The 23,842-nt window shown below is 41.6% G+C and overlaps 2 protein-coding genes across 3 annotated transcripts in view; one reads left to right on the top strand and one right to left on the bottom strand.

Moving 5' to 3' along the window:
- BAG4 (BAG cochaperone 4) overlaps nucleotides 1-7,914 on the bottom strand; it is a 29,488-nt gene extending 21,574 nt beyond the window's left edge. The window contains exon 1 of the mRNA XM_043983845.1: nucleotides 7,483-7,914. Coding sequence (XP_043839780.1) covers nucleotides 7,483-7,782 — 300 coding nt within the window. The 5' untranslated portion in view covers nucleotides 7,783-7,914. The remainder of the gene's footprint in view (nucleotides 1-7,482) is intronic.
- A 299-nt stretch (nucleotides 7,915-8,213) lies between these two features.
- LSM1 (LSM1 homolog, mRNA degradation associated) lies at nucleotides 8,214-22,454 on the top strand. 2 transcript variants are annotated; one of them, XM_043983846.1, is made up of 4 exons: nucleotides 8,214-8,402; nucleotides 13,739-13,807; nucleotides 18,465-18,580; nucleotides 22,011-22,454. In XM_043983846.1, the coding sequence occupies exons 1-4, from the start codon at nucleotides 8,357-8,359 to the stop codon at nucleotides 22,179-22,181; spliced, it is 402 nt and encodes a 133-aa protein (XP_043839781.1). In that variant the 5' UTR covers nucleotides 8,214-8,356; the 3' UTR covers nucleotides 22,182-22,454. The 2 variants fall into 2 exon arrangements, with proteins under 2 accessions (XP_043839781.1, XP_043839782.1); XM_043983847.1 differs by lacking the exon at nucleotides 13,739-13,807.
- Nucleotides 22,455-23,842: the final 1,388 nt, after the last annotated feature.

Raw genomic sequence — 23,842 nt, 5'->3', positions numbered from 1 at the left:
AGAGAAGAGAAGAGAAGAGAAGAGAAGAGAAGAGAAGAGAAGAGAAGAGAAGAGAAGAGAAGAGAAGAGAAAAAAGAAAAGAAAAGAAAAGAAAAGAAAAGAAAAGAAAAGAAAAGAAAAGAAAAGAAAAGAAAAGAAAAGAGTCCCTGCCCCCAAGGAGTTTATATACTAACAGGGAAACTACACATATTCAGAATGGTGGTGACCAATGACTTTTTGGCTAAGGAGGTTACCTTATCTAAAGGGGTGAACCTAAAATGAGAGATGTTTTAGAAACAAAGAGCGAGACAAAGTGTACTCCTCTGGTCCCAATGTGTCAAAAAGCAATATCAATTGAATCTGATTCAAGACAAAGCATACCTTATAGAAAAAGGGTGACCAGGATGAAGTATTTTCTGGAATGAACCAAATTTCTGCAATTAGCAGGAAACAGAAGTGTGTAAGGAAAAGGTCTAACATGAAAGGAAATCTGATAAAAATAAAAGGGGGAGCAGAGGGGGATCCATAAGGCATACTGGAGGGAAAGACACAGCTTGATAGATTTCAGAATTAGACAGGGATAAGATATATAAGAGGGATAAGAGGGCTGGGCATGATACAGGAGGGTTTTCACCTAGGTAGCCAGTGATTCTGCATCACTAAGACCATAAGAGAAAGAGGTACAAGTTTATTTGTTTACTATTTATCATAAAATGTCATAAGAATGTGGTAGTCTTTACTAAAAGTGGAGTGCACAATCACAGAATCTTTGTTTGAGCTGAAAGGGATTCCAACCCCAAATTGAAAACAATTGACTGAGAACTGACATACTTCATCTAGCTTTTATTCCCAGGCCAGTGAATTGCCTGGGACAGACCAAACTTTGTCAATTTCATTCTCTGATTATTTTGTAGATCTCCCCTTCTGGGAGTCCCAAGCTTTCTTTATGTACATTTGCTTATTATGTTAAACAGCTTACTTTATGAAACTATTCAATCCTTAACCACCACCCCCCAAAGGTAATCTCCTCTTCTTAGCTTATTATATAAAAAAATTTATATGGTAAAACCCTCCCCAAGGAAGAAGTCCCTTCACTCTCAGTCTTTGTACCCTATATAAACTGTTTCCAGCTTCACTCTTTGGGTACTGTTAGCATCTAATATGCTGTTGTAACTTCTCTGCCCCATCGAAAACCTTAATTTTGTTATATTGTTTTCATTAATTTTCAGGTTGACCCAACTCATACTCACCATAGGTCTATCAATGATAAATTATCAAGCCTCCATTTCAAAGTCTCCAGTGAACTCACTACCTATGTAAGCAATTCATTTCATAGCTATAATTATTAGGAAGCTCTTAAATTGAACCAAAATCTGTGCCTGTATAACTTCAACCCATTCATCCTAATTTTGCCCTTTTGGGGCAAATAAATTAATATAACAATAGTAATAATCCCTCTTCTACATGCTAATCCTTGAGCTATTTGAAGACAGCAGGTAATAATGTCCACCTAATTGTTTTTGTTTGTTTATTTGTTTGTTTGTTTTGAGGGACAATGAGGGTTAAGTGACTTGCCCAGGGTCACACAGCTAGTAAGTGTCAAGTGTCTGAGGCCAGATTTGAACTCAGGTCCTCCTGACTCCAGGGCCAACGCTTTATCCACTTCACCTCCTAGCTGCCCCCCCCCCCCATCTACTTCTAAGTCTTCAATTCTCCAAGCTAAATATATCCAGTTCCTTCAACAATCCTTCATATGACACGATTTGGATCAAAGCTCCTTAAACCGTGACTTGTGACCCCATATAGGGTCTTGTAACTGAATGTGGGGTCAAGAAAAATTTAGCAACAGTAAAAGGTTATGTATACCTATTTTATACACCTATATACAGGAGTAGAGAGTGAAAAAAGTTTAAGAAGCCTTTATTTAGATTCCCTTCATCACCTTGTTTGCTCTTTGGATTATCTTCAGGAAGCAATTAATGTACAAGTCAAGTCAAGAAGCTAACTTACTCTGTGCCAGTACTGTGCTAAACACTGGCGATACAAAGAATGGAAAAAAATGTGGTGACAGTTCTTACTTTCAAGGAGTGCATTCTAATGGGGAAGACATGAAAAGAACTATGTAGAAACAAGATATGTGTGTATACATACATACATATGTATACACACATATATAATAAATGGGAAAGATGAACAGAGAAATAGGGAAATGCTTATTGTGGAAGATGGAATTTTAGTTGGGACTTGAAGGAAGCCAGGGAAGTCTGATGGCAGAGATGTGGAAGAGAATTGTAGGCATGGGAGACAGCCAGTGAAAATCTATGGAGCTGAAAGATGGAATACCTTACAGCAAGGAAATGTCACTAGACAGCAAAGCACCTGTAAGGGAATAACGTATAAAAAAGAGGCCAGATTTCAAAGGGCTTTGATACAATGAGTGGAGGATGGGCTGGAGAGAATTTCTGAGAGGCAAGGAGACCAACCAGCAGGCTATTTTTAATAGTCCAGGCATGAGATGATGTAGGTCTGCACCAAGATGGTGGCAGTGTCAGAGAAGAGGAGGGAGTTCATGTATATGACAGATGTAAGGAAAATGGACAGGATTTAGCAATAGTTTGGATACGGATGGTGAAAGAGATAGAAGAGTGGAAGATGACACCTAGTTTATGAGGATGATTGTGCCCTTCAGCACCAATAAACTTATGAGAAGGGGAGGACAGTTGGAAATGCAAGGCTGAAGGTTAGAACTAGACAAATAGATATGAGAAGCATCAGCACAGAAATAACTGAATCCTTAGAAGCTGATGTGATCACCAAGTGAAATAGTATAAACCACCCAGGACAGAGCCCTGAGGAATACCCATATTTAGTGAGGATGACCTGAATGAAGATCCAGCTTTAAGAGAAAACAGATAGTAAGATGGAGGGGGGGGGGTATGGAGATGTAGGGAAGCAGCTGGTAGAAATGGAGCAATGGAAAATTAGTGAGAGTAGGGATGATGTAGGGGTGGGGGCAATCTACTGGGAAAAAATGGGAAAGAATGAGATCATCTGTGCAGATAGACGGTGTTGCCTAAGCAAAAAGGGCTACTTCTTCATATGAGATAGGGCGGGTGATGTAAGATGAGGAGGAAAGAAAAGGGAACATTTGGTTAATGGCCTCAATTTTTTCAGTTGAAATAAGAGGCAAAGTTCTCAGCTGAAAGAGCAAGGAAAAGCTGAGTCAATTAAGAAGGTGTAAAAGGATCGCCTTGCTGCACTGAGGGCCCAACTGAGATTACATAACAAATGTATAATGAACCCAATTAGCACACTTAAATGATTTTCTCCAGCTTTGTTCAGGAGCACCCGAGTATTTATTAGAGACAGCAGCAAATGGTGTTAGTAATCCAAGGCTGAGATAACAGGGCAAGATGGGAGATGGACTAGAGGGGAGGGAGGGGTCTTGAATGAAGAAGATGTAGAGTTGAACTGGTTCGCCAAAGGATCAAAATGAAGAAAAGATGTATATGTAGCCTTAGAGATAAAGCACAGGGGAAGAGGTCGGGGGAGGACAAAGAAGAGGGTCTGGAGTTGAAAAGCAGGAGTGGTGACCTGGCTAGAGATTGATCAGATAAGGGAATTTCAGAGGTCATGAACAAGGCAGTGAGCCATGTGTAGGTGACAGCAAGTTCAAGGGTATGACCTTGTGTGTATGTGTGTGAAAGTTCAAGGCATGACTTTGTGAGTAGTAGTTCCTAGGAAAAGAGTAAATTGAGGAAGTAGGAGATTAAGGTATTTGAAGGAACATCAATGTGTAGATTGAGGCCCTCTAGAAGGTGGGATGCAGAGAAAAACTGAGCCAAGCACAGAACTCATTGAGGAAAGGAGAAGTTTCCTGGAGATCAGCAAATGACAGCTACCAGAATCTTGTTTGGAGGTAAAAAAGAACTTCAAAGGAGGAGAGTGATGGTAACAGAGGGAGAACATGGGGAAATAATTGGCAAGGAGTACTTCAATTCCCTCACCTCAACAGATGATTTGTGATATGAGTGAAAGTGTAACCACTGCTAGAAATGGTAATCAGGAAAGCTGTGTCATTAGAAGAGAACCAGGTTTCAGTAAAAGCCAGAAGATGGAAAGCGTGGGAAAGGAAAAAAATTTAAGATAAAAGCAAGAGGGATAAAAGCACCAGCTCTGGATTCAGGAGGACCCGAGTTCAAATCCAGCCTCAGACACTTGAAACTTAGTAGCTGGGAAAGTCACTTAACCCTCATTGCCCCCTACCCCCAAAACAAACAAACAACAAAGATAAAAGAAAGAGGAAGCTCTTTTAATCCTAGAGAGGGGAGGTCAAGAAAGAAATCCAGTAGTTCAAGTAGATTGAGTATTGTTCTGGCCCTAGAGTCAGGAGAACCAAGTTCAAATCCAGTCTCTGACACTTAACACTAGCTTTGTGATCCTGGGCAAGTCATTTAACACCCACTGCCTTAAACATTGGAGGTCATCTCCAGTTGTCCTGATGTATATCTCTTGTCACTGGACCCAGACAGCTCTGGAGGAGAGTGAGGCTAGATGACCTTGCACAGCTTGCTTCACTTATACAATTCATATGACATCACCCCAATATCATGGTCTTCTTTTCTTTCTTTCTTTTTTTTTTTTTTGGTGAGGCAAATGGGGTTAGGTGACTTCCCCAGGGTCACACACCTAGTGTTAAGTGTCTGAGGCCTCATTTGAACTCAGGTCCTCCTGAATCCAGCGCCGGTGCTCTATCCACTGAGCCACCTAGCTGCCCCCCATGGTCTTCTTCCAGAAGGAAGGACAAACAAGTTTTATTCTGGAATGCTGACCCCAAGACTATATTTGAATGTTGTGACCCTAGTCCAAGATTCCTTCAAATTGTGTTGGCAGGGGAAGAGAAGTCCAACTGTGGAGGGACTATGTCAGTTTGAACATTTCTCTCTGCAGTAGATGACATTTAGAATGTTAAATTAATAAAAATTGACTCTTGTAGATCTGTTCCTAAAACACTTCTCTCATCAGCACAATAAGAACCTCCTAATTGGTCTCTTTGCCAATTTTTCCCCCTTCTAAACCACCCTCCAAATAGCTGTTAAAGTGGTATTCCTGAAGCACAGGTCTCCCCCCCCATTCAAATGCTGAAGAAGCTCAACCAGCTCTAAAATAAAATGCAGGCTCCCCTGTCCACCTTTCCAGAGTTACTACACATTACTCACCTTTGAATCTTCTTGGGTCCAGCCAAACTAGCCTCTCATTATCCCTCACAAGTGACATTCCATTTTCTGCTTTTTGGCCTTTGCACCTGTAATGCACTCCTGTAGCCCCCATCTCCTTTCGTGTTGCTATTACCTCCTCTTCCACTCCCTTGCAATTACCTTGTATTTACTTCATATTGATTTTGTGTACACACACACAATCTTGTTTCTCCTAAAAAAACTGTAAGCTCAGTGAGGGCAAAGACAGTTGTCTTTATGTCTCCAGCACCTCGCACTTAATAAATGCTTTTTCATTGATCTGATTTTTTTTTTACTTCTATTTTTTGTTGTTGTTTTACCTTGCTGTCAGTTTCAGTCAGTAAGTTTAAAAATAAAACCAATCTGTATGGAAAGAAATTCATAACAGAATGTTCCCTCCCAAGCCCAGTACTGGGAGCAATGGTCAACTAACTATCTCTTCTTTTAGTCCTCAAACCTCTTTGATTATCGACAAACATCCACAGGGAACTTCTGTATGGTTTGTTAATCCTTTCAACAAGCCAATTTCTTGGGTTGTATTCATGCCTATTCCCAATGATGATCTGTGTTCTAGAAGTGATATGAGGGACATCACTGAAGAAATGTATACTGAGAAAAGGAGGTGGACTGGTCATGAGGCTAGATGAAAGAATTACAGATGGATAGCTTTACCATCCAACCAGTATACCAAAAACAAAAAAAAAAAATCAATGGAAACCTAGAGGAAGGCTTCCAGCAAGTTGGGTGGATCCTTTGGTAGGATCTATGGAAGAACATGGAAAAGAACTGCACAGGACAAGAAAGCACAGATGGGTTGCCATTTCAACCATTGAGAAAATTCCCAAATCAATTAAGTCAGACATGTTAAAACAAAAAGTTATCTATTAAAGAAACAAAAGAGCCAACTTGGTGAAAGATGGTAGAATTCTCCATTCTCCCTTAAGGGACACTGATTTTGGTCCAGCTCTAAGGAGTACAGACATAAAATCCAAAGCCTAGATAGAGGTTCCATCTGCTGGTCACATCAAGTCTGAAGAATTCGTGGGTGACTCAATCAGTCAAAATGCTGTGTAATAAGGATGGTTCCTCCAGGCCTACTCTTATTTGAACACATCCCCCCTGTCTCCCACTTTCCCACAAGCTAAGCAATCCTTTAAGAAGAATTTAACAGGCCACCTCCTACTTGGCAAGGTGCTAGCCATTAAACTGAAGCGATCCCTGAGAACATAAAATTTCCAATTCCTAAACTCTATCTTGAAAGAGTAAGTCAAGACCAAGTTCTCTGACCATCCTCTAGCCCCAATGAACGAACAAACGAACGAACACACACACACACACACACACACACACACAATCCTATCGATGAAACCACGATAGTAAGAGATGAATCCTTTAAACAATCAAACAATCAAATCAAAGCTGTTCCTAAACCCAACCAACAAATAATGCAGGGCCTTTACCTACCTAAGAGGCAGAAGGGTTTAAATAAAAACGTCTAACCAGGAGGTTGCAAAGCGGACGATGAGCAGATGAATGAAAAGTGAACAGAGATGCTGCAGTGATGACCCTCAGACACAGCACTAGTCGTCGACCAAGATGCACGCTTTGAGCTTACGGGTAGGTGGGTAGTTAAAAAAAAATAGTTGATAGCCTCCCCAATGGCAGCTTGGCATATTAAAAGACCCAGATGCCACCACCGAAGGTCCCAACATATAGGAGGGGCTGCTGAGTGAAAGCTGGCAACAAATTCGTCACCGCCTTCAGGGGAGGGGCAGCGAAAGGGGGAGGGGGTGGAAAAGGCCTATGCCGAGTGGTGGGGAGCAAATTCTACCAGCTGTGTGGGCACAGCCTGGGGTTCATCCCAGACCCCCCCACCCCCGTCTTCCGATGTCTCCCCTGGGCAACCTCACTGTTAGCTCGGGAATTTGTGCAAAGTGGAAGGCTGCGATAAAACAATTCATGATTTTATTATTATTATTATTTAAGATTGCTTTTCCCCCAATCCCTGCTCGGTGAGACATCACCACCCAGGCCACAAACCTTGTCCTTCCTCCCACCCTCTAGAAAGAGGAGGCTTAATGAAGCTAGGATCCGTTACAAACCCTCAAACAGTGATTCACCTTGGCGTCCTCGGGCTCCGCTACGCGACCCCCGGGCCTCACCCCCGCCCCCCGCCAGGGACCAGTCTCGGGGTCCCCTCCACATCAACCCTCCCCGCACACGGACGACCCCGGTGACCCCAGGGGATGACCAGACCGGGGATTACCTGGTGGCCTCCGGCCCGGCACGGGTCTGGCCAAGCGGCTCCACCGGAGTAGTAGCCTCCGCCACCTCCGCAGGCTCCGCAGGCGCCGCTGCCTTCCCCGGGCCACACAGCCTCCACCGGGCCGCCTCCGCGCATCCTCCAGGGCCCAGGAGGGGGAGGCGGTTCGGGCCGCGATGACGCGGGAGGCCCAGGAGGTGGCACGTCTCCAATGCTAGGTCCGGGTCCGGGCCCAGCACTATAGTAGCGGCTGTAGCCCGGGCCATCGCTGGGGCCATAGCCCGATCTCCTCAAGGTAGACATTAGCTCCGCTATCCCGCCGCACTTCCCGCTCCCCCCACCCCAAGCCCACTGCGCAGGCGCCCGCTGAAGGCGAGGAACTAGCCTGGGGAAAGGGGGCGGGGCAAAAGCAGCCAATCGCCGCTCTGGCTCCTCCCCCCGCGAGAGTAGAGCTCGTGGTCCACACGCCGACCAAAGAGACGGAAGAGTAGGGCTAGTTAGGTCTGTGCTAGTTTGGGTCAATCGTCGTAAATTGATGGGGGAGCAAAGAAGGGGAATACGCACGTTCTTCCTCAGCCTAAAGGGGGAAAAGACGCGTTCCCCGCTATCTAGTGTGGTCCTAGTTACATCTCTCCCCTAGCTCCTTTCTCAGGGGCCTGCGCCGTACAACCATCCCCGAGAATGGGAGCCACGTGATACCGGAAGTGGGCATAGGTAGGGAGGGACTTCCGGTGGCCCTTCCGCGGCTGTAGCCGCAGTGGACCTGCCGCTACCGGCCCCGCTGAGGAGGCTGAAGCGGCGGGAGGAGCAGGACGCGGCAGGTCCGCCCCTCCCCTCCCCACCGCGCCCCAGCCCAGCCTCCCCCTCCCGGTTCAAGATGAACTATATGCCGGGTACCGCCAGCCTCATCGAGGACATTGACAGTGAGTGGCCACCGGACCAGTCCCCCTTCCCTCTTCGGTCGGCTCACTCCCTCGGGCTCGGGTAGGGCACAGGGCTGAGGCCGGGACGCGTCGCCAGGCCGTAGCCCCGGCTCTCGGGATGGGACAGCATGAGCGGCAGAGACACCCTCTGCCCAGGGGTTTTAGGCATTCCGGAGTCACGCAGGGTTTCTTTTTCCGCCCTTTTATCTGAAGAAGGCGATGGAGGTCATTCAGAGACTCCGAAACCGCCTTTCAACCTCTGACCACTCTCCACAGAGGTGATTTTTACTGAATTGAACCTTCATTAAGTGCCTACCATTTGCGAGTCTTTATCACCAGAAGCTTGGCCCAGGTGGTGGATCATTTAGGTCATGGCAACTCTGGAAGAGTTTAGTAAAGACTAAACTTAAAGGAGCATGGGGTGAAGTGGAAAGATTGGCCTCTGATAAAAACCAAGAAACTTTGGAGAAATAGTGAGGTGTGTGCTAGGCATTGGGCATAGGAGCAGTCCCTAAGCTCAGACAATTTGGTCCAATAGTAAAGATTCACGGTAAATGACTGAAACGAGGCATACAGTGTGGTTTTCTAGGGAAATGAGGCCGACTGTTCTGGAAGTTGTTGCAGACTTATCTTCCTGTTCCCCCTCCCCCCCATTTCAATTCAGCAAACAGACATCTTTGGAATTTATGTTCTACTAAGGGGCTACATGTACACAGCTAAATGCAAAGTATATATGCTAAATTTTATCTTAGCCCAAATGGGCCGAAAGACAATTAGCAAAGTAATTTCAAGAGGTTAAGGGAATTAAGGGGGAGGAGAGATCAGCAGGTCTGGAATAGGAGGTGGTACCTGAACTGTATGATCTCTTCTGTAAAGTCACAGTGGCAAGAGAGGGCAGTGTAACAGGAACACTTTAGGACCAGTTTGAATGGAACAGAAAGTCCATGAAGATAAGTAATGTGACTGGAAGTGTCTTAAAAACCAGATCGTGGGGGTCCTTAAATGTCAAACTGACGATTCTATATTTTATGCAAAAGGCCATTAGGGGTCTGCTCAAATGTTTTATTGGGGAGTGGAGTGTAACATGTTCAGAGCTGTGCTTCTGGAATATCTATTTGGCAGCTATGCTGGAGGACAATTGAAAAAGGACAGACTGCACCAATTAGGTTATTCATGTAGTCTAGGGGACACTACATAATGGCTGTGTAAAATGAGAGAAATAGAGGTAGAATCCCTTCACACTATCATTTTATATGTACATTCTCTTTCACAGCCAAATTCCTGGAAAACACTGTCTATACCTCCCCCCCCAACACACACACACACACACACACACACACACTTATTAAGCCCTTTTGCAGTTTAGCTTCCTACCTCAATCAAGTCTGTCCTCTACAAAGTTACCAGTGATCTTTTAATTGCTAAATCTAGTGGCCTTTTCTTAGTCATCATCCTTTTTGACAGACCATTTTTTCTCCTCTGGGTTTTCATGACACTGCTCTCTATTTGTTCTCCTACCTTTCTGTCAACTTTATCTGTTTTGCTATATCATCATCCATATCCTGCCTTTTCATAGACTGTATCCTGGACCCTCTAGTTATACTTTTAGTATTCTCCTCAGCTTTTCAGTGTATTCAGTTATCTCTATGCAGATGTCTCACAGATCTATATATACATCCCTAGTTTTTCTGCTGAGCTCCAATCCCACATCACCAGCTGTCTCTTAGACATTTCCAACTGGATATCCCTTAGGCATCTCAAATTCAGCATATTCAAAACTGAACTCATTATCTTTCCTTCCCATACTCACCTTTCTCAGAACTTCTCTATTTCTATCAAGGGCATCACTATCCTTCCTGTCACCTAAATGTGCAAACACTGAGTCATCCTCAGCTCCTAACTTTCCCTCACTTCCAAATCTTATCAGTTCTGTTTCTATGACATCTCTCACGGCTGTCACCCTGATTCAGGCCCACATCACCTTTCATCTAGACAGCAGCCATCTAATTAGTCTTTTTTTCCTCTGATATCTCCATCTTCCACCTAGCTGCCAAATTGATATCCCTAAAATACAGATCTTCCCCTTGTTAATCCCCTGTTCAAGAAGTTTTAAATATTACCTCCTTCACATGTGCTGTATTCTAGCCATACTAACCTACTTGCCTTTGCTCATATACTACAGTCCATTTCCTGCCTCTGCCTTTGCTTAGGCACTTCCCTATGCCTAGCATGCACGCCCTCAGAATCCCTAGCTTCCTTCAAAGCTTTATTCAAGCCCCACATGAGGCCTTTCCAGTTTGCCTACAGCTTTTTGTGCCTCCAATGTAATATATGTATGTATGCACATATATGTTTTTAAGTATATACAGATATACACAGAGTGTATATATGTATACATTATTTCCCCACCACCAACATCTAGGTTCCTTCAGGATTTCATTAAGAAACATGTCCTTGTATCACACCTAGCAGAATGCCTGGATGGATTTGAGGATAATTATGAGTTCTATTTTAGTCATGTTTGCTGTGAGATGCCTGCAAGTAGCATCCAAGTGGAGCTGTCTAGCAGGCAGTTGGTAATACCATACTGAAGTTCAGGAGCAATATTAGAGATGAGCATAGAGATTTGGCAGTTACCTGCGTAGATATGATAATTAAACACAAAGGAGCTGATGAGTTCTCCGAGGGAAAGAATAGAAAGAATGTGGCCAAGGGCAGAGCTTTGGAGGATGCCCACATTTACTGAACCAAAGGAGAATCCAGCAAGAGCAGAGAGGCCAGGAGAGAACCAGTGGAAGAGTGTCCAGGAGGACCTTGTGGTCCACAGTGACAGAGGTCAAGTAGTAAAACTGAGGAAAGGCCTTTGGATTTAACAAATAGACACTTAGATCATAACTTCCCCCAAGCGGAGTTAGGACACTAGACCCAGACAAGAGAAGAGAGCCAGGTGAAATTAGGGTTGATAATAGGAGGGAAATTTGAAAACTCCATGAAAAACATACAACATACTTAGTGTAGGAATAAAGAAGCCTTTTTCCATTGCATTTGAGATGCAGATTTCTAGGAAATTCTGATGGGACAAAGTAATAGCTAGCCCTTAGTGAGCTTTCCCAAAAGAAGTACAGGAAACCTCTAAAAATCTCTCAAGTCAGCTTGGTATGCTAGAAAGATCCCTGGATTTGGATGCTGTACCTGGTTTCCAATTCCAGGTCAGTCATTTAATTGGTTATGTTGTGACCTTGGGCAAATCACCTGAGAGAACTGAGAATCAACTCCTTTTTTATCAAATGGGGTTAATGAAATTTGAGCTCATTTGATCAACCAATTTTAATATAAAATCAGATAAGAGCATATATATAATACATGTATAAGCATAAAGTGTTAAATAAATGTCAGAATTTTCAAGTACAATTGAAGTGGTTTCCACATGCCCATATTGCTGCTTTTTTTTTTTTTAAGTGAGGCAATTGGGGTTAAGTGACTTGCCCAGGGTCACACAGCTAGTAAGTGTTAAGTGTCTGAGGCCGGATTTGAACTCAGGTACTCCTGACTCCAGGGCCGGTGCTCTATCCACTGCGCCACCTAGCTGCCCCCATATTGCTGCTTTTTAAAGATTTTATAGATGCTGAATTACTTCTTTTTTTTTTTGACTGAATTACTTCTAATGCCTGTTTCATAATTAAGCCGTCTTTTTCTGTTATTTTACAATGGTTTTAGTATTAACTATTAAGTTCTTTTTTATCCCTGTTTTTGTTTAATTCAGTGCTTTTCTAAGTCAGGCTAATTATAGTTTTGTTAGATAGTCCTTTCTCCAAAGCTTTTAGATGCTAATTTCTCCTCATGCTTTACTTTCACTTTAACTTTTTAATCTTAGATTTATTCTGGTTACCTGTCCTAATTAGACATAGTTTTAAACAGGTGTAGCCACTGTCAGTTTATATAATTCAGATGGTGTCTGATTAACCAACTTTAATCCACTCTTTTATGTTGCCTGAGGGCCATTTTAGAAAAACACACATTTTGCAATGATTGAATGAACGTTTGGAAAGCACTCTTAGAAACCTTGTAGAGAAACCACTACATTTTACAGATGAAGAAGCTGAAGCCCCATCACTGTGAGATTCAAATTTTAGCCTTAATTTTAAGATCCCACTCTGGGGGGAATTGCAACCTGGGGGGGGGGGCTAGCTCATCCAAAGAATTGAAGGCTCATCTATGTAGCTTGTAAAATAAAAAGATTTATTAGGAGAGAGGAATATATGACCCAAGGAGAGATCACTAAGTAACACTGTCCTGCTTGATTGAGGGAAAACCTGGTCTTTGGTATGTTTACCAAACAAAGGGGAGAGAAGGGCAAGGTAACTGGGAGGGGATCTTTGAATAATAGGGTATCTGTAGGATATGTAACATCCATCCATATCCTGCATATCATCTTGCAGACCTTGGTGTTGCTTATCAGAATACCAGGGTTGTACTTAGCAACACCTATTCCTGAAGTGGGAGACTTTCCTGAGGTGCTCCTCCCCCTGGAAAGTTCAAGGATTCCTGGGGGAAGCATTGGGGTCTCTCATCCCACATCAACACTAGTTTCATCCTTTTTTGTTGTCCAGTCATATCTGAATCTTCATGACCCCCTAGATCATACATAGCACACCAGTAGTGTCCATGGGTTTTCTTGTTAAAGCTACTAGAGTGGTTTGCCATTTCCTTCTCCTGTGGTTTAAGGCAGACATAGGTTAAGTGACTTATCCAGGGTCATACAGCTAGTATGTGTCAGAGGAGGGATATGAATTTGGGTCTTCCTGACTCCAGTCACAGTGCTTTATCCACTGAGCCACCTATCTGCTTCTTTCATGGTTTTACCATCACATATTTGCAAAGACTAGAGATATATAGTGGGAAATGGCAGTAATATTTTAAAAATAATTAAGAAAAACTTTATGGAATAGAATGGCATTTTAGAACTGAAAGGACCTTTGAGAGACTTAGTTCAGCATCCTTATTTTATAAATATCAAAACCTGAGTCACAGAAAAGCTAAGTTCCATAAGGACATGGTAAGTTTGTGGCAGAGCCAAAACTAGATCTCAAATCCCCTGATTGTCAATACAGTGCTTTTCCTACTAAACTATATTGCTTTTATACTATTGAGATAGTTTATAATGCCCACATCCTGATTGGACTTCTTCATTGAACTTAGCCATGAAAATTTGAGGAAATAGCCCATTTTAGAGCTTGCTTGGGGCATCTAAAGAATTTTCCCCAACTTATGTGCTATTGTACCACTGCAAGGTCTATGGAACGATTGGTCATCATTTTAAAAATCCTCTTTTTCAGAGAAACATTTGGTGCTCCTTCGAGATGGTAGGACCCTTATAGGCTATTTGCGAAGCATTGATCAATTTGGTATGTATTAGGATCTTGAACTTAAAAACTGTATACAACAATTTTTCATTGATTGTATTTTTCAGTCCTTTCCACTATTTCCTTTTATGAGTAACTTTGTTTTATAAATGTCTTTATACTCTTTTCTTCCCCTTCAACTGAAACATGTTTTGGGGTTTTTTTAAGTCAGCAGTTTATGCATTGTTCTTCTTTAAATATGACTAGGTTAAAAAATACTATATGTGTGCATCTATATACATGGAGACACACAAGCTTGATTATCAGGATTCATTTTCACTAAGTTCTGATTTGTTTTTCCATTTCCCATTAGGTGGAGCTAAATATCAGTGTAAGTCCCTACACCAGTTGTTTCTTAGCACATAGATATTGCTATAACTACCCAAGCAGTCCCTGCACTGAAAGAATTCACCCCCTACTGATGTAGGTCTTTATTTTGACAACTGAAAGGGTTGGGGGCTATTTATAAAGCTTTTTGTTCAGAAACCCTAAATTTATACTTCAAATACTGCATATGTGTATGCATCACTTAAATTTTTACTACAAAACTGTGACAATAAGCACTTAATAGAGTTTGATGGCTAGACTGTTGCTACAAAACTATTCTAATTAGAAACAACCCCCCCACATGTACCCCCCCCCACACACAATAAGCTTTCATTGAGTTGTGTACAGATCATCATGCTTGTGCTAGGAAAGTAAAATTTAGATAAGTTCCTGGCTCCATGGATTTTACAGGTAGAAAGGGGATAAGATGCACAAATATCTATAACACACAATTACATAAGTGCATCAGAAAGTTAAAAACCAAACTACTAGACAAGACCTGAGCAGAAAGATTATTATCTACCAGAGGAATTAAAAAAGGCATTTTGGAGGAGGTGGCCTTTCAGTGGGACTATAAAAGGGTAGGTTAGGAATTTAGGAGGTAAAGAGAGAGGTGGGTGTGAAGGAGAAAAGAAGCAATATGGGGATATTTGAAGTCAGAAGACTTCAGTTCAGACATTGGCCCTGCTATATCTGTGTGACTTTAAGTAGATCCCTTCGCCCTTCTAGTCCAAAGATTCCTTATGTAAGATGAAGGGGCTGCATTAGTTGATGTGAAGACTCCCTCCAGATGACATTGCTTGTCTCCACATCTTTCCAGCACAGGCTATGCTTTCTCTCATATTCCCACCTACTCGATGTTCCTGGTGAGGGAGTCAAAATTCTCCTTCTCAACCAGTACCACTTCCAGGCTTTCCCTCTGTCACCATCACTAACCAACTTATCTTCTGAGGTTCATACTATCTAGATTTTTATCACCCAAAAGATGGCTTTTGACCTGCAAGATGTTCTCTTTCCTTCTTCAGTGAGTTCAGTGCCTGACTTGAAATCCTTCTCTCCTTTCCTCATACTAGTAGAGGACTTTAGCATACCTGTTGATGCTTCCTAAAGGAATTCATGTAAGTGAGTGATCTGGGTTCACTGCAGATGTGTTATCTTGGCCCTCACTGCAGCCATGTCAATGTTCCATTCTTCCTCGATTAATTCACTATCCCACTCTTCACATCTACTGTTCCAATCCTCCTCTCCTCAAGATTTCCCCTCCTTTCATCATTTCGGCTGAGAAACTTGCCTCATACTTCATTGGAATCGTTGAGCATTTGCTTAAAGCTTTCCTTTCTTTCCTCCTCATCTGACTTTATTCAGACTGTTTCCCTCACTATGTCCTTGTTCACCACCAGGAAAAAGTGACTCTTCTTGCTAAAACTAACCTCTCCAGATTCAGGCTTGATCCCATCCCATCCCATCTTCTTCAACAAATTGCATCCACTGTCGTTTCCATTTTGTCTTAATCTCTCCACATCTGTTGGCTCCTTCTCTCTGCTTTCAAAATGTCCATGTCTCCCCTGTCCTTAAAAACCCTTCACTTGGGGGCAGCTAGGTGGCACAGTGGATAAAGCACCGGCCCTGTATTCAGGAGCACCTGAGTTCAAATCCGGCCTCAGACACTTGACACTTACCAGCTGTGTGACCCTGGGCAAGTCACTTAACCTTCATTGCCCCACCAAAAAAAAAAAAAAAAGCCCTCACTTGATCCTACCATCCTCACTGGTGCTAGTCCTATTATATCTCTGTTCCCTTCAAGGCTAATATCCTTGTGAAAGCTGGCTTCTGTAAGTTCCTCCAGTTCTCTCTCTGACTCTCCTAATCCCTTTTCAATCTGGTTTCTGACCAATTGCAACTGTTTTCCCCAAGTTACCAATGATCTCTTAATTGCCGAATCTAAGGACCTTTTCTCAATGCTCATCTTTCTTAATATATTTGGCTACAACACTATTGATTGCTTCTTCCTTGATACTCTTTTCTCCCTAGGTTTTTGTTACCCACTAACATTGAGTATCCCTTAAGGCTCTGCCCTGGACCCTTTTCTCCCCATAACTATCTCATTTGGTGATCTCATCAATTCCCAAGAGTTCTATTACCATCTCTATGCAAATATACATAATCAGGCCTAGTCATTCTCCTGAGCCAGTCTTGTATTACCAGCTGCCTTTTGGACTTCTCAAACTTAATATATCCCAAAAACCCTTAATATATCCAAAATAGAATTCATTCTCTTTACCCCAAAACGTTCCTCTCATCCCAATTTCCTAATTATTATCAGACCCCTCCCAAACACATCCTGCAACCTCAGTGTCATGTTCAGCTCCTTACTGTTGCTTACCCCACATGTCCAATCTACCCATTGTCAAATCTTGCTGTTTCTACCTTCACAACATCTCTCATTCAAGTCCCCACCTATACTCACACAACCACAGCTCATGCCTTCTTGCCCAGACTATTATTATAGCCATCTCAATGGTCTCCCCATCCAGTCCATTTTCCACTCAACTTTCAAGGTAATTCTTCTAAATTGTAGATCTAACCATGTTACCTCCTTCCTCATTAAGCTCCATTGGTTTTCTATTACTTACAGGATCAAATATTAACTCCTCTGCTTGTCATTTAAAGCCCTTCATAACCTGGCTCCTTCCTACTTTTCTGGTTGTCTTATACTTGACAGTCTTCCACATATTCTATGATCCATCTGTACTGGTCTACCTGCAGTTCTGCATCCTCTGTTCCCATGCCTTTGACATAATCTGCCCCCTATGCCTAGAATGTTCTCTCTCCCCCACCTCCATCTTAGTTTTCTTCACTTTCTTTAAAACTTACTGACTCAAATATCTCTTCCAGCCCCAAATCTATGATTCTGTGGCAATTCAGGCTCAGAGAGTAACAGGATCAAAGACGCACCAGGCTATGAGAACCCAGTTTTGGTGTAATGATGTTGGAACATAGAGAACAGTAATATGAAATAAGGCGTATTTATTTGTATCTCAAAGTCTTCTGATGTTAAAGACCTAGTATTGAGTATTTCAATAAGCTTTACCCTTATGAGTTAAAAGTTGTGGAATGAAATGGTTAGAAGGTGAATTTCTTGGTTGATAAGCCATGTGGCAGACATGGTAGTTTGATGATGGTAGTGAGATGCAGTGAACAAGCAAAGGTTATGCACAGATCCTGTGATTCCACTGTGATCCTACAGCATGGCCCTTTACCTTGTCAGGATGATAAGTCACGAAATAAGGTTGGATTAACCTCATTGAGTACAAAAATCAACTGAATAGCAAACTACCTCAAAACACATTATCAATAAGGAAAAAGTTGAGCACCTGTTTTGTGCTAGGCACTATGTTAAGTGCTGGGATATAGATAGGAAAAGAAGGACAGTCCTTACCCTCAAGGAGCGTACAATCTAATGAGGGAAGACTCACAAAAGAAGGAGGGGGTAGAAAAATTGGGGAGGGAGTGGTGGAGTGGCCAACATACCCAAAATGAGTGCAGCTAGGTAGAAAATGGCTTCTGTATTGTGCCCCCTCCTTAAATGGAGGTTGAGGAATTAATTCATGGCTCACCCTTCCTGTCAGTGCCAGATGGTAGTGAGGAAGTACTAATATCAAGGCTGATTCCATCCAGCAGGATAATGAAATTTCCTAGCTCTGAGGTTCCTGGGGGCATGGTGAAACCATAGTAGTCCAAAATGAGAGCAAGCTGGATGGGAAATGAGGACCTAATTGTAACAGCCCACAATTGGTCATCTAAGTTGCTAATGTGAGAAAATGATTTAAAGCTATAGTTTGATGACATTTCAGTTTGATTAAATAAACCTTAATTAAACACATACTATGCTAGGAACAGGGGATACAAAGACAACAATGAAATAATACCTGCTCTTAAGGAATTGACATCCCACTGCTGAGGTGCATTTATATTTCCCTACAGGCTTTGACTCTCTCTTTCCAAGAACTAAGGACATGCCCTTTATTGCATTAACAGGATGTTCTCTTAAGCTAAGCATCATAGGATCTCTTCCCTGAAATTGATTAAGTCTTCTCTTATTAAGCCTTGGAGACCAGGAGCTTAATTCTTAATTTTTATAACCCAGTTGAAACCTTAATACTATATACTTCCACAGGGCACACCTGGAAATATCCTTATTTGAATCTCTTCTAATTTAAACAGGCTTACCTCAGAATATGTGTAATAAATGGCTTTGCACACTTGTACTCAGGAACTTAAAACTAAATCAATCTCTCTCTCTCTCTCCCTCTCTCCCGTGACATGCTTCTAGCTAATTTAGTGTTACACCAGACTGTGGAACGCATTCATGTGGGCAAAAAATATGGCGATATTCCTCGAGGGATTTTTGTTGTCCGAGGAGAAAATGTGGTCCTCCTTGGAGAAATAGTAAGTAAAGAGCTATGATTGAACCAGGTGCCCATGTTAGTTGGGTTCCAGGTCTTTCCAGTAATGTATAAATATTTTCATTTTCACTTCATTGAGCTGCTCAACTTAGAACCAGGGAGTTGTTTAATGGAGATACCCCAGTACAGTGAAAAGAGCACTGGATTGGAATCAGAGGACCTGGTTCAGCTCATGGCTGTCTGAGCATGTGATGTTGGCCCAGGCACTTGCCTCTCTGGGCCTTCAGCCAGGGGAATGCTGTAGAATAAAGGCATTAAATCAATCCCATCCAAACTGTTATGTTGTGATTCTAAAGTAGTTATTAATGTTGGTAAGATGATTGCAGTTAACTTTGCTTTTAAACCTGTTGTTGTTATTGTTCAGTTGTGTCCAACTCTTCATGACCCCACTTGGAGTTTTCTTGACAAAGATACTGGAGTGGTTTGCCGTTTCCTTCTCCAGCTTATTTACAGATGAGAAAACTGAGGGCTAAGTGACTTGCCCAGGGTCACACAGCTAGGAAGGTTCTGAGGCTGAATTTGAACTCAGGTCTTCTTGGCCCTCTATTCACTACACCACCTAGCTGCCCCATTTAAACCTAGGCCTTATTGTTAAATAGCATTGTACCTGACCTGGCATGAAATGCTATTCTATGGTTTTATGGAAGTAAATCTACTAGAACAGGCACTGAAAATGCTCTAGAAGCCTGAGGAGATAGAATGAGGCTCGAATAAATTTTGTAAAATGATAACCTCGTCTTTATGAAAGAAATTTCAAGTGCTTGAACTTATTATCTGTGTACTACAGAAGGCTTTTAGTAATACTGTAACAAGAGAAACAAAGATTAAGGATGATGTCATGCCACTATGGGGTAACTTTTGCTTGAAGACTTTGTGTGATAATCCAAAAGAGAGTTAAGGACATATCCAGAATCATGAAGATTTTATAAATGATCACAAGCAATCACTAAATAATTCTTCAGGGCCACTAGAGTACTTGATCTTAAATAATGTGGCATTAAACAAAATGTGGCGTAGCCTTTTGATTGCAAGAAAACAACAGCAACATGAATGTATCAACTAGATAAACATGTTGGACAGGCAAATCAGGAGGCCCAATATAGAGCCAGGAACATGATTATTCCCATCTAGCTGTTATAGATGGTAGCCAAAGGAGAATTATACTGTAGGGAAGGGGGCTACTGGTCACATCAACATTTTCAGCCATATAGCATACTGGCATAGCAGAACTATTTTTGGATATGAGTGGGAATCGATATTTTGATACCTTCTCACTTTTTTTCCTAAGATGAGATCACTTATGGAATTGGCTTCTGCTATCTTAATATCTTTTAATATTTTAAATGAGATTCCCACCCCTGATAACATATACCACCACCCTAAGTGCTGTGAGACACTGGAATTAGTATCTAGTTAGTGTGTTCAACATTCAGAGTAGCTGTGTGCGTTCCCCTCCCTTTCTGAAATATTTGCAAACAGATATGTTCAGCAAGAGGCTAAGCCGACTCCAAAAATATTCTTGGACGGGTTGGTTTGTTAAGGGATTATTACCTCATTGAGTCTTGTCATCCAGACTATGAAAAGAATACATTTTAATACTTTATTAAAAAAAAAAGAATACATTTTAGAAGTGATTCAGATAAATGTATTGGCACATGTTGATCTTTGTAAATATATTTACTTCATACCCCCCAAAGCCCTTCAAATTTAGGAAAAAAATTAATGTGTGCCTTTTGCATACATGAAGCAGTTCTAGTCTTCTAGTAATTCATCAGTTCTTTCATGAGAAAATATATGAGGACATCTCAAGTAGAAATGAGCAGAAGAGAAGAAATAGTGCTAACACATATTAACTTAAATTTCCTTAGGAAAATGTAATATATAGGTTTCAGAAGGAATGATTTAGAATTTAAACTAACCTAATTATACCTTCTGAAAACCTCAGACCATTAAGGGAATTTTGGATATTCAACCATAGACTGGGAATACCTCCAAAACCAAAGTTATAATCTTCTTCCCAGATGCACAAAGAAGAGTCAGAATCTTAGACTTTTTTTTTTTTTTTAGTGAGGCAATTGGGGTTAAGTGACTTGCCCAGGGTCACACAGCTAGTAAGTGTTAAGTGTCTGAGGCTGGATTTAAACTCAGGTACTCCTGACTCCAGGGCCAGTGCTCTATCCACTGCGCCACCTAGCTGCCCCCGACTTTTTTTTTTAAAAAAAGACCCATTAGTATTATTTAATGCCCTGTATTAAGATATTTAATATATAAGAAATTTGGCTGAATGGATAAAATGTAGCCTTTTTATTTTAAAAAATCATACAAATCTTTGACAAATGGGACTATAAAGAATTTCCTTCAGCAATCTGCTCAGTATTAATGAACATCAAGTGAAGCATTAAACAAGAAGATAAATATATATATATGGCCACTCAAATCATTAGTGTATCAAAGATGACGTCCTCTGTAAAGTACAAACTGAAAGGTCTTCCATATGATCCTTTCCCAAGATGATGTTTTACCAGGTGCCCAAGAACACTGCTCATCTCCAGCAAAACGAACTGCAGTGGTAGAAAGAGATGAGTCTAACCTGTACTGAAGAAATCCAAGTCTGAATTCCACACCTAATGCCTGGTGACTGAACTAGGCCTAGGGAGGGAGGGGAGAAAGTGGGGCTACATCAAACCAGGTGCTTTCTCTTATCCCAAACTATGTACTACCACAAAAGCACATGTCTTTTAAGACCAGTCCTCTTCCAGTGATGTTTTCTAGCTGCAAAAACTAGTCTCAGAGTGATTAAATTTACAATGATTACAATTACAAAAGACCCATAATAGAACAGTAGAAAGGTGTCCATACTTAGATTTTAGAAGATTTCTGTTTAGAATGTGTTCTACCAAAAAAACAAAATTTGGAATGTGTCTATCAGCCATTATTAAGGAAATAGATGACCAGAAAAAAATGGGTCAGTCATGAGCAAAAATATAAGACAACTTAAAGTGGTGTCTTGGAGATAATAAAAAATGGAAGGAAAGCTGATAGTGCCTTCCATAGATGTTCTAAGGAAGATATTATGAGAAAGCATGAACACATCATATGAGAGAATAAGGGAAGAAGGTGTCATCTTCATTGTTGAAGAGCCTACCCGATCAGTGAAATCCTGTTGTCTGCCTAAGGATGAACCTATGGATTATAGGTAACTATCAGATGATGGGTTATTTGATGTCTTTGCAATCATATAATATTGGCTCCTTTCCCTTTAGTTTAACTGTACCAGATGTACCAGCTTTCTACCCCACCTACTCCTTTCCCACCCCACCCCCCTTTAGGGAAACAGTCTGAGTTATTTATTCAGCCTACTGTCATCCTTTTTCTCTTTCAAATTGAAGTGTTTAAACACCTCTGTTTTCCAGGACCTGGAGAAGGAAAGTGACACTCCCCTCCAGCAAGTGTCTATTGAGGAAATCCTGGAAGAACAAAGAGTAGAGCAGCAGACTAAGCTGGAAGCAGAGAAGCTGAAAGTCCAAGCTCTCAAGGAGAGGGGCCTCTCCATTCCCCGAGCAGACACTCTGGATGAGTACTAGACGCTCTGCTCTGCATCGAGTGTAAGGGACATCGTGGTCACTCTTTACATTGGACCGAAGACTGTAGAGTTCTCGGAAATGGTTTTATTTTGGATTCTGTTTCACAATTGTGCCATGAAGAAATCATGTGGCCTTATTTTTTTTTCTCAACAGAATCATTATATAAAGGGCTATGAACTTTTCTACACATGGCTGTGGAGCCAGCAGATTACTTCCACTAAGCTTTATAGGGGAGCTTATTCACTTGTAAATAAAATTTGAATCTCAAAACCATCAACTTACTCCCCACCGTGAAGTCCTCTTCTGTGTCCAGGTATTGGATTAAGGAACAGCCTGTCATGAAAATAAGTATTCCTACAAATTGTGTATGGCTCACTTAAGGCATATTTCTGAGCTGTATGTTTTAAGGGTTCCCCTTCTCATCTTTGTTTTTGCTAAACAGTAAAAACAACTCCCCAGAGCAGCTGTATTTTAATTTGGAGGGGGGAAGTTTGAGTGAGGTGAGTTTTCCCCAGAACTTGTCATAATAGACATAAATGTCACACATTCAGGCGCACACACCCAACTGTCAGGGCCTGCTGTTCTATTTTTTCTAACAGTTTTCTTATTCCATTATGAGACAGCAGTAGACTGTCCCTGTACCAGCTGTTTCCCCCTTTTCCTTCTGTTAGAAAACAACTAGCTACTGTCCCGCTTCCACTAGAAATGGGTTTTTTAATTGATATCTTTTTCTTTTTCACCACTTTTCTGTCTTAAACTATCCCTTTCTCTACCCAGAAGTTTAAAAGCGGGGTAGGGGGTGGAGAGGAGAGTTGGGAAGGGAGACAATTCTATAAGGCTAAGCCATAACTCTACCAAGTCTGACTGTTTTCATTGTTGCATACCCTTAGTGCTGTGCTCATGTGAATAAGAGAGGAAGATGAATTTTCGGATCTCTTCTTGGCATCAAACATGATCGTTTTAAATTCAGGATATTAGGTTTCAGGTTTTAGTGCTTTGAATTTGCACTGTAGTTATTTGTATATTTTTTTTGTTTCATACTGAATAAGTTCATAAAAGTTCACCCTATGCTTCTCATAATTCTTCATATTTGTCACTGCTTAGGGTACAGATTTGTTTTTTTTATGTACCACAATTTGTTTAGCAATTCCCTCTTGATGGAACCCCAGTTTCTTTCCAATTTATTATTACAAAAAGTGCTGCTATGAATATTTTGAGGAAGATGGGACGTTTTTGTATTTTATCTCCTTCGGGTACATAAGCCTTGTATATGTCTGGGTCAAAGGGTATCCAACACAGCTGTTTCAACCTGAATTTTCTTCCCCACCCACCCCCACCCCTGGCAGTGAGGGTTTAGTGACTTTCCCAGGGTCACACAGCTAGTAAGTGTGAAGTGTTTGAGGCCAAATTTGAACTCAGGTCCTCCTGAATCTAGGGCAGGTGTTTTATCCTCTTTGCCACCTAGCTGCCCCCTCAACCTGAATTTTCATATACAAGATTTTTCTATTTTCTTCTTCCCTCCCCCCCCCCCAAAAAAAAAAATACAAGAAGCAATTTGCTGTAGTAGATGGAGAACTGGCCTGGGGGTCCAAGGAAATTAGGTTTAGCTGCCCTTTCTGATGCAAACATACTAGCTAGGAGACCCTGGGTAAGTCAAAACT

Source organism: Dromiciops gliroides, chromosome 2 (genome assembly GCF_019393635.1).
Source record: "Dromiciops gliroides isolate mDroGli1 chromosome 2, mDroGli1.pri, whole genome shotgun sequence".
NCBI classification, from domain to species: Eukaryota; Metazoa; Chordata; class Mammalia; order Microbiotheria; family Microbiotheriidae; genus Dromiciops; species Dromiciops gliroides.
This window is presented reverse-complemented; position numbering and strand designations above follow the sequence as displayed.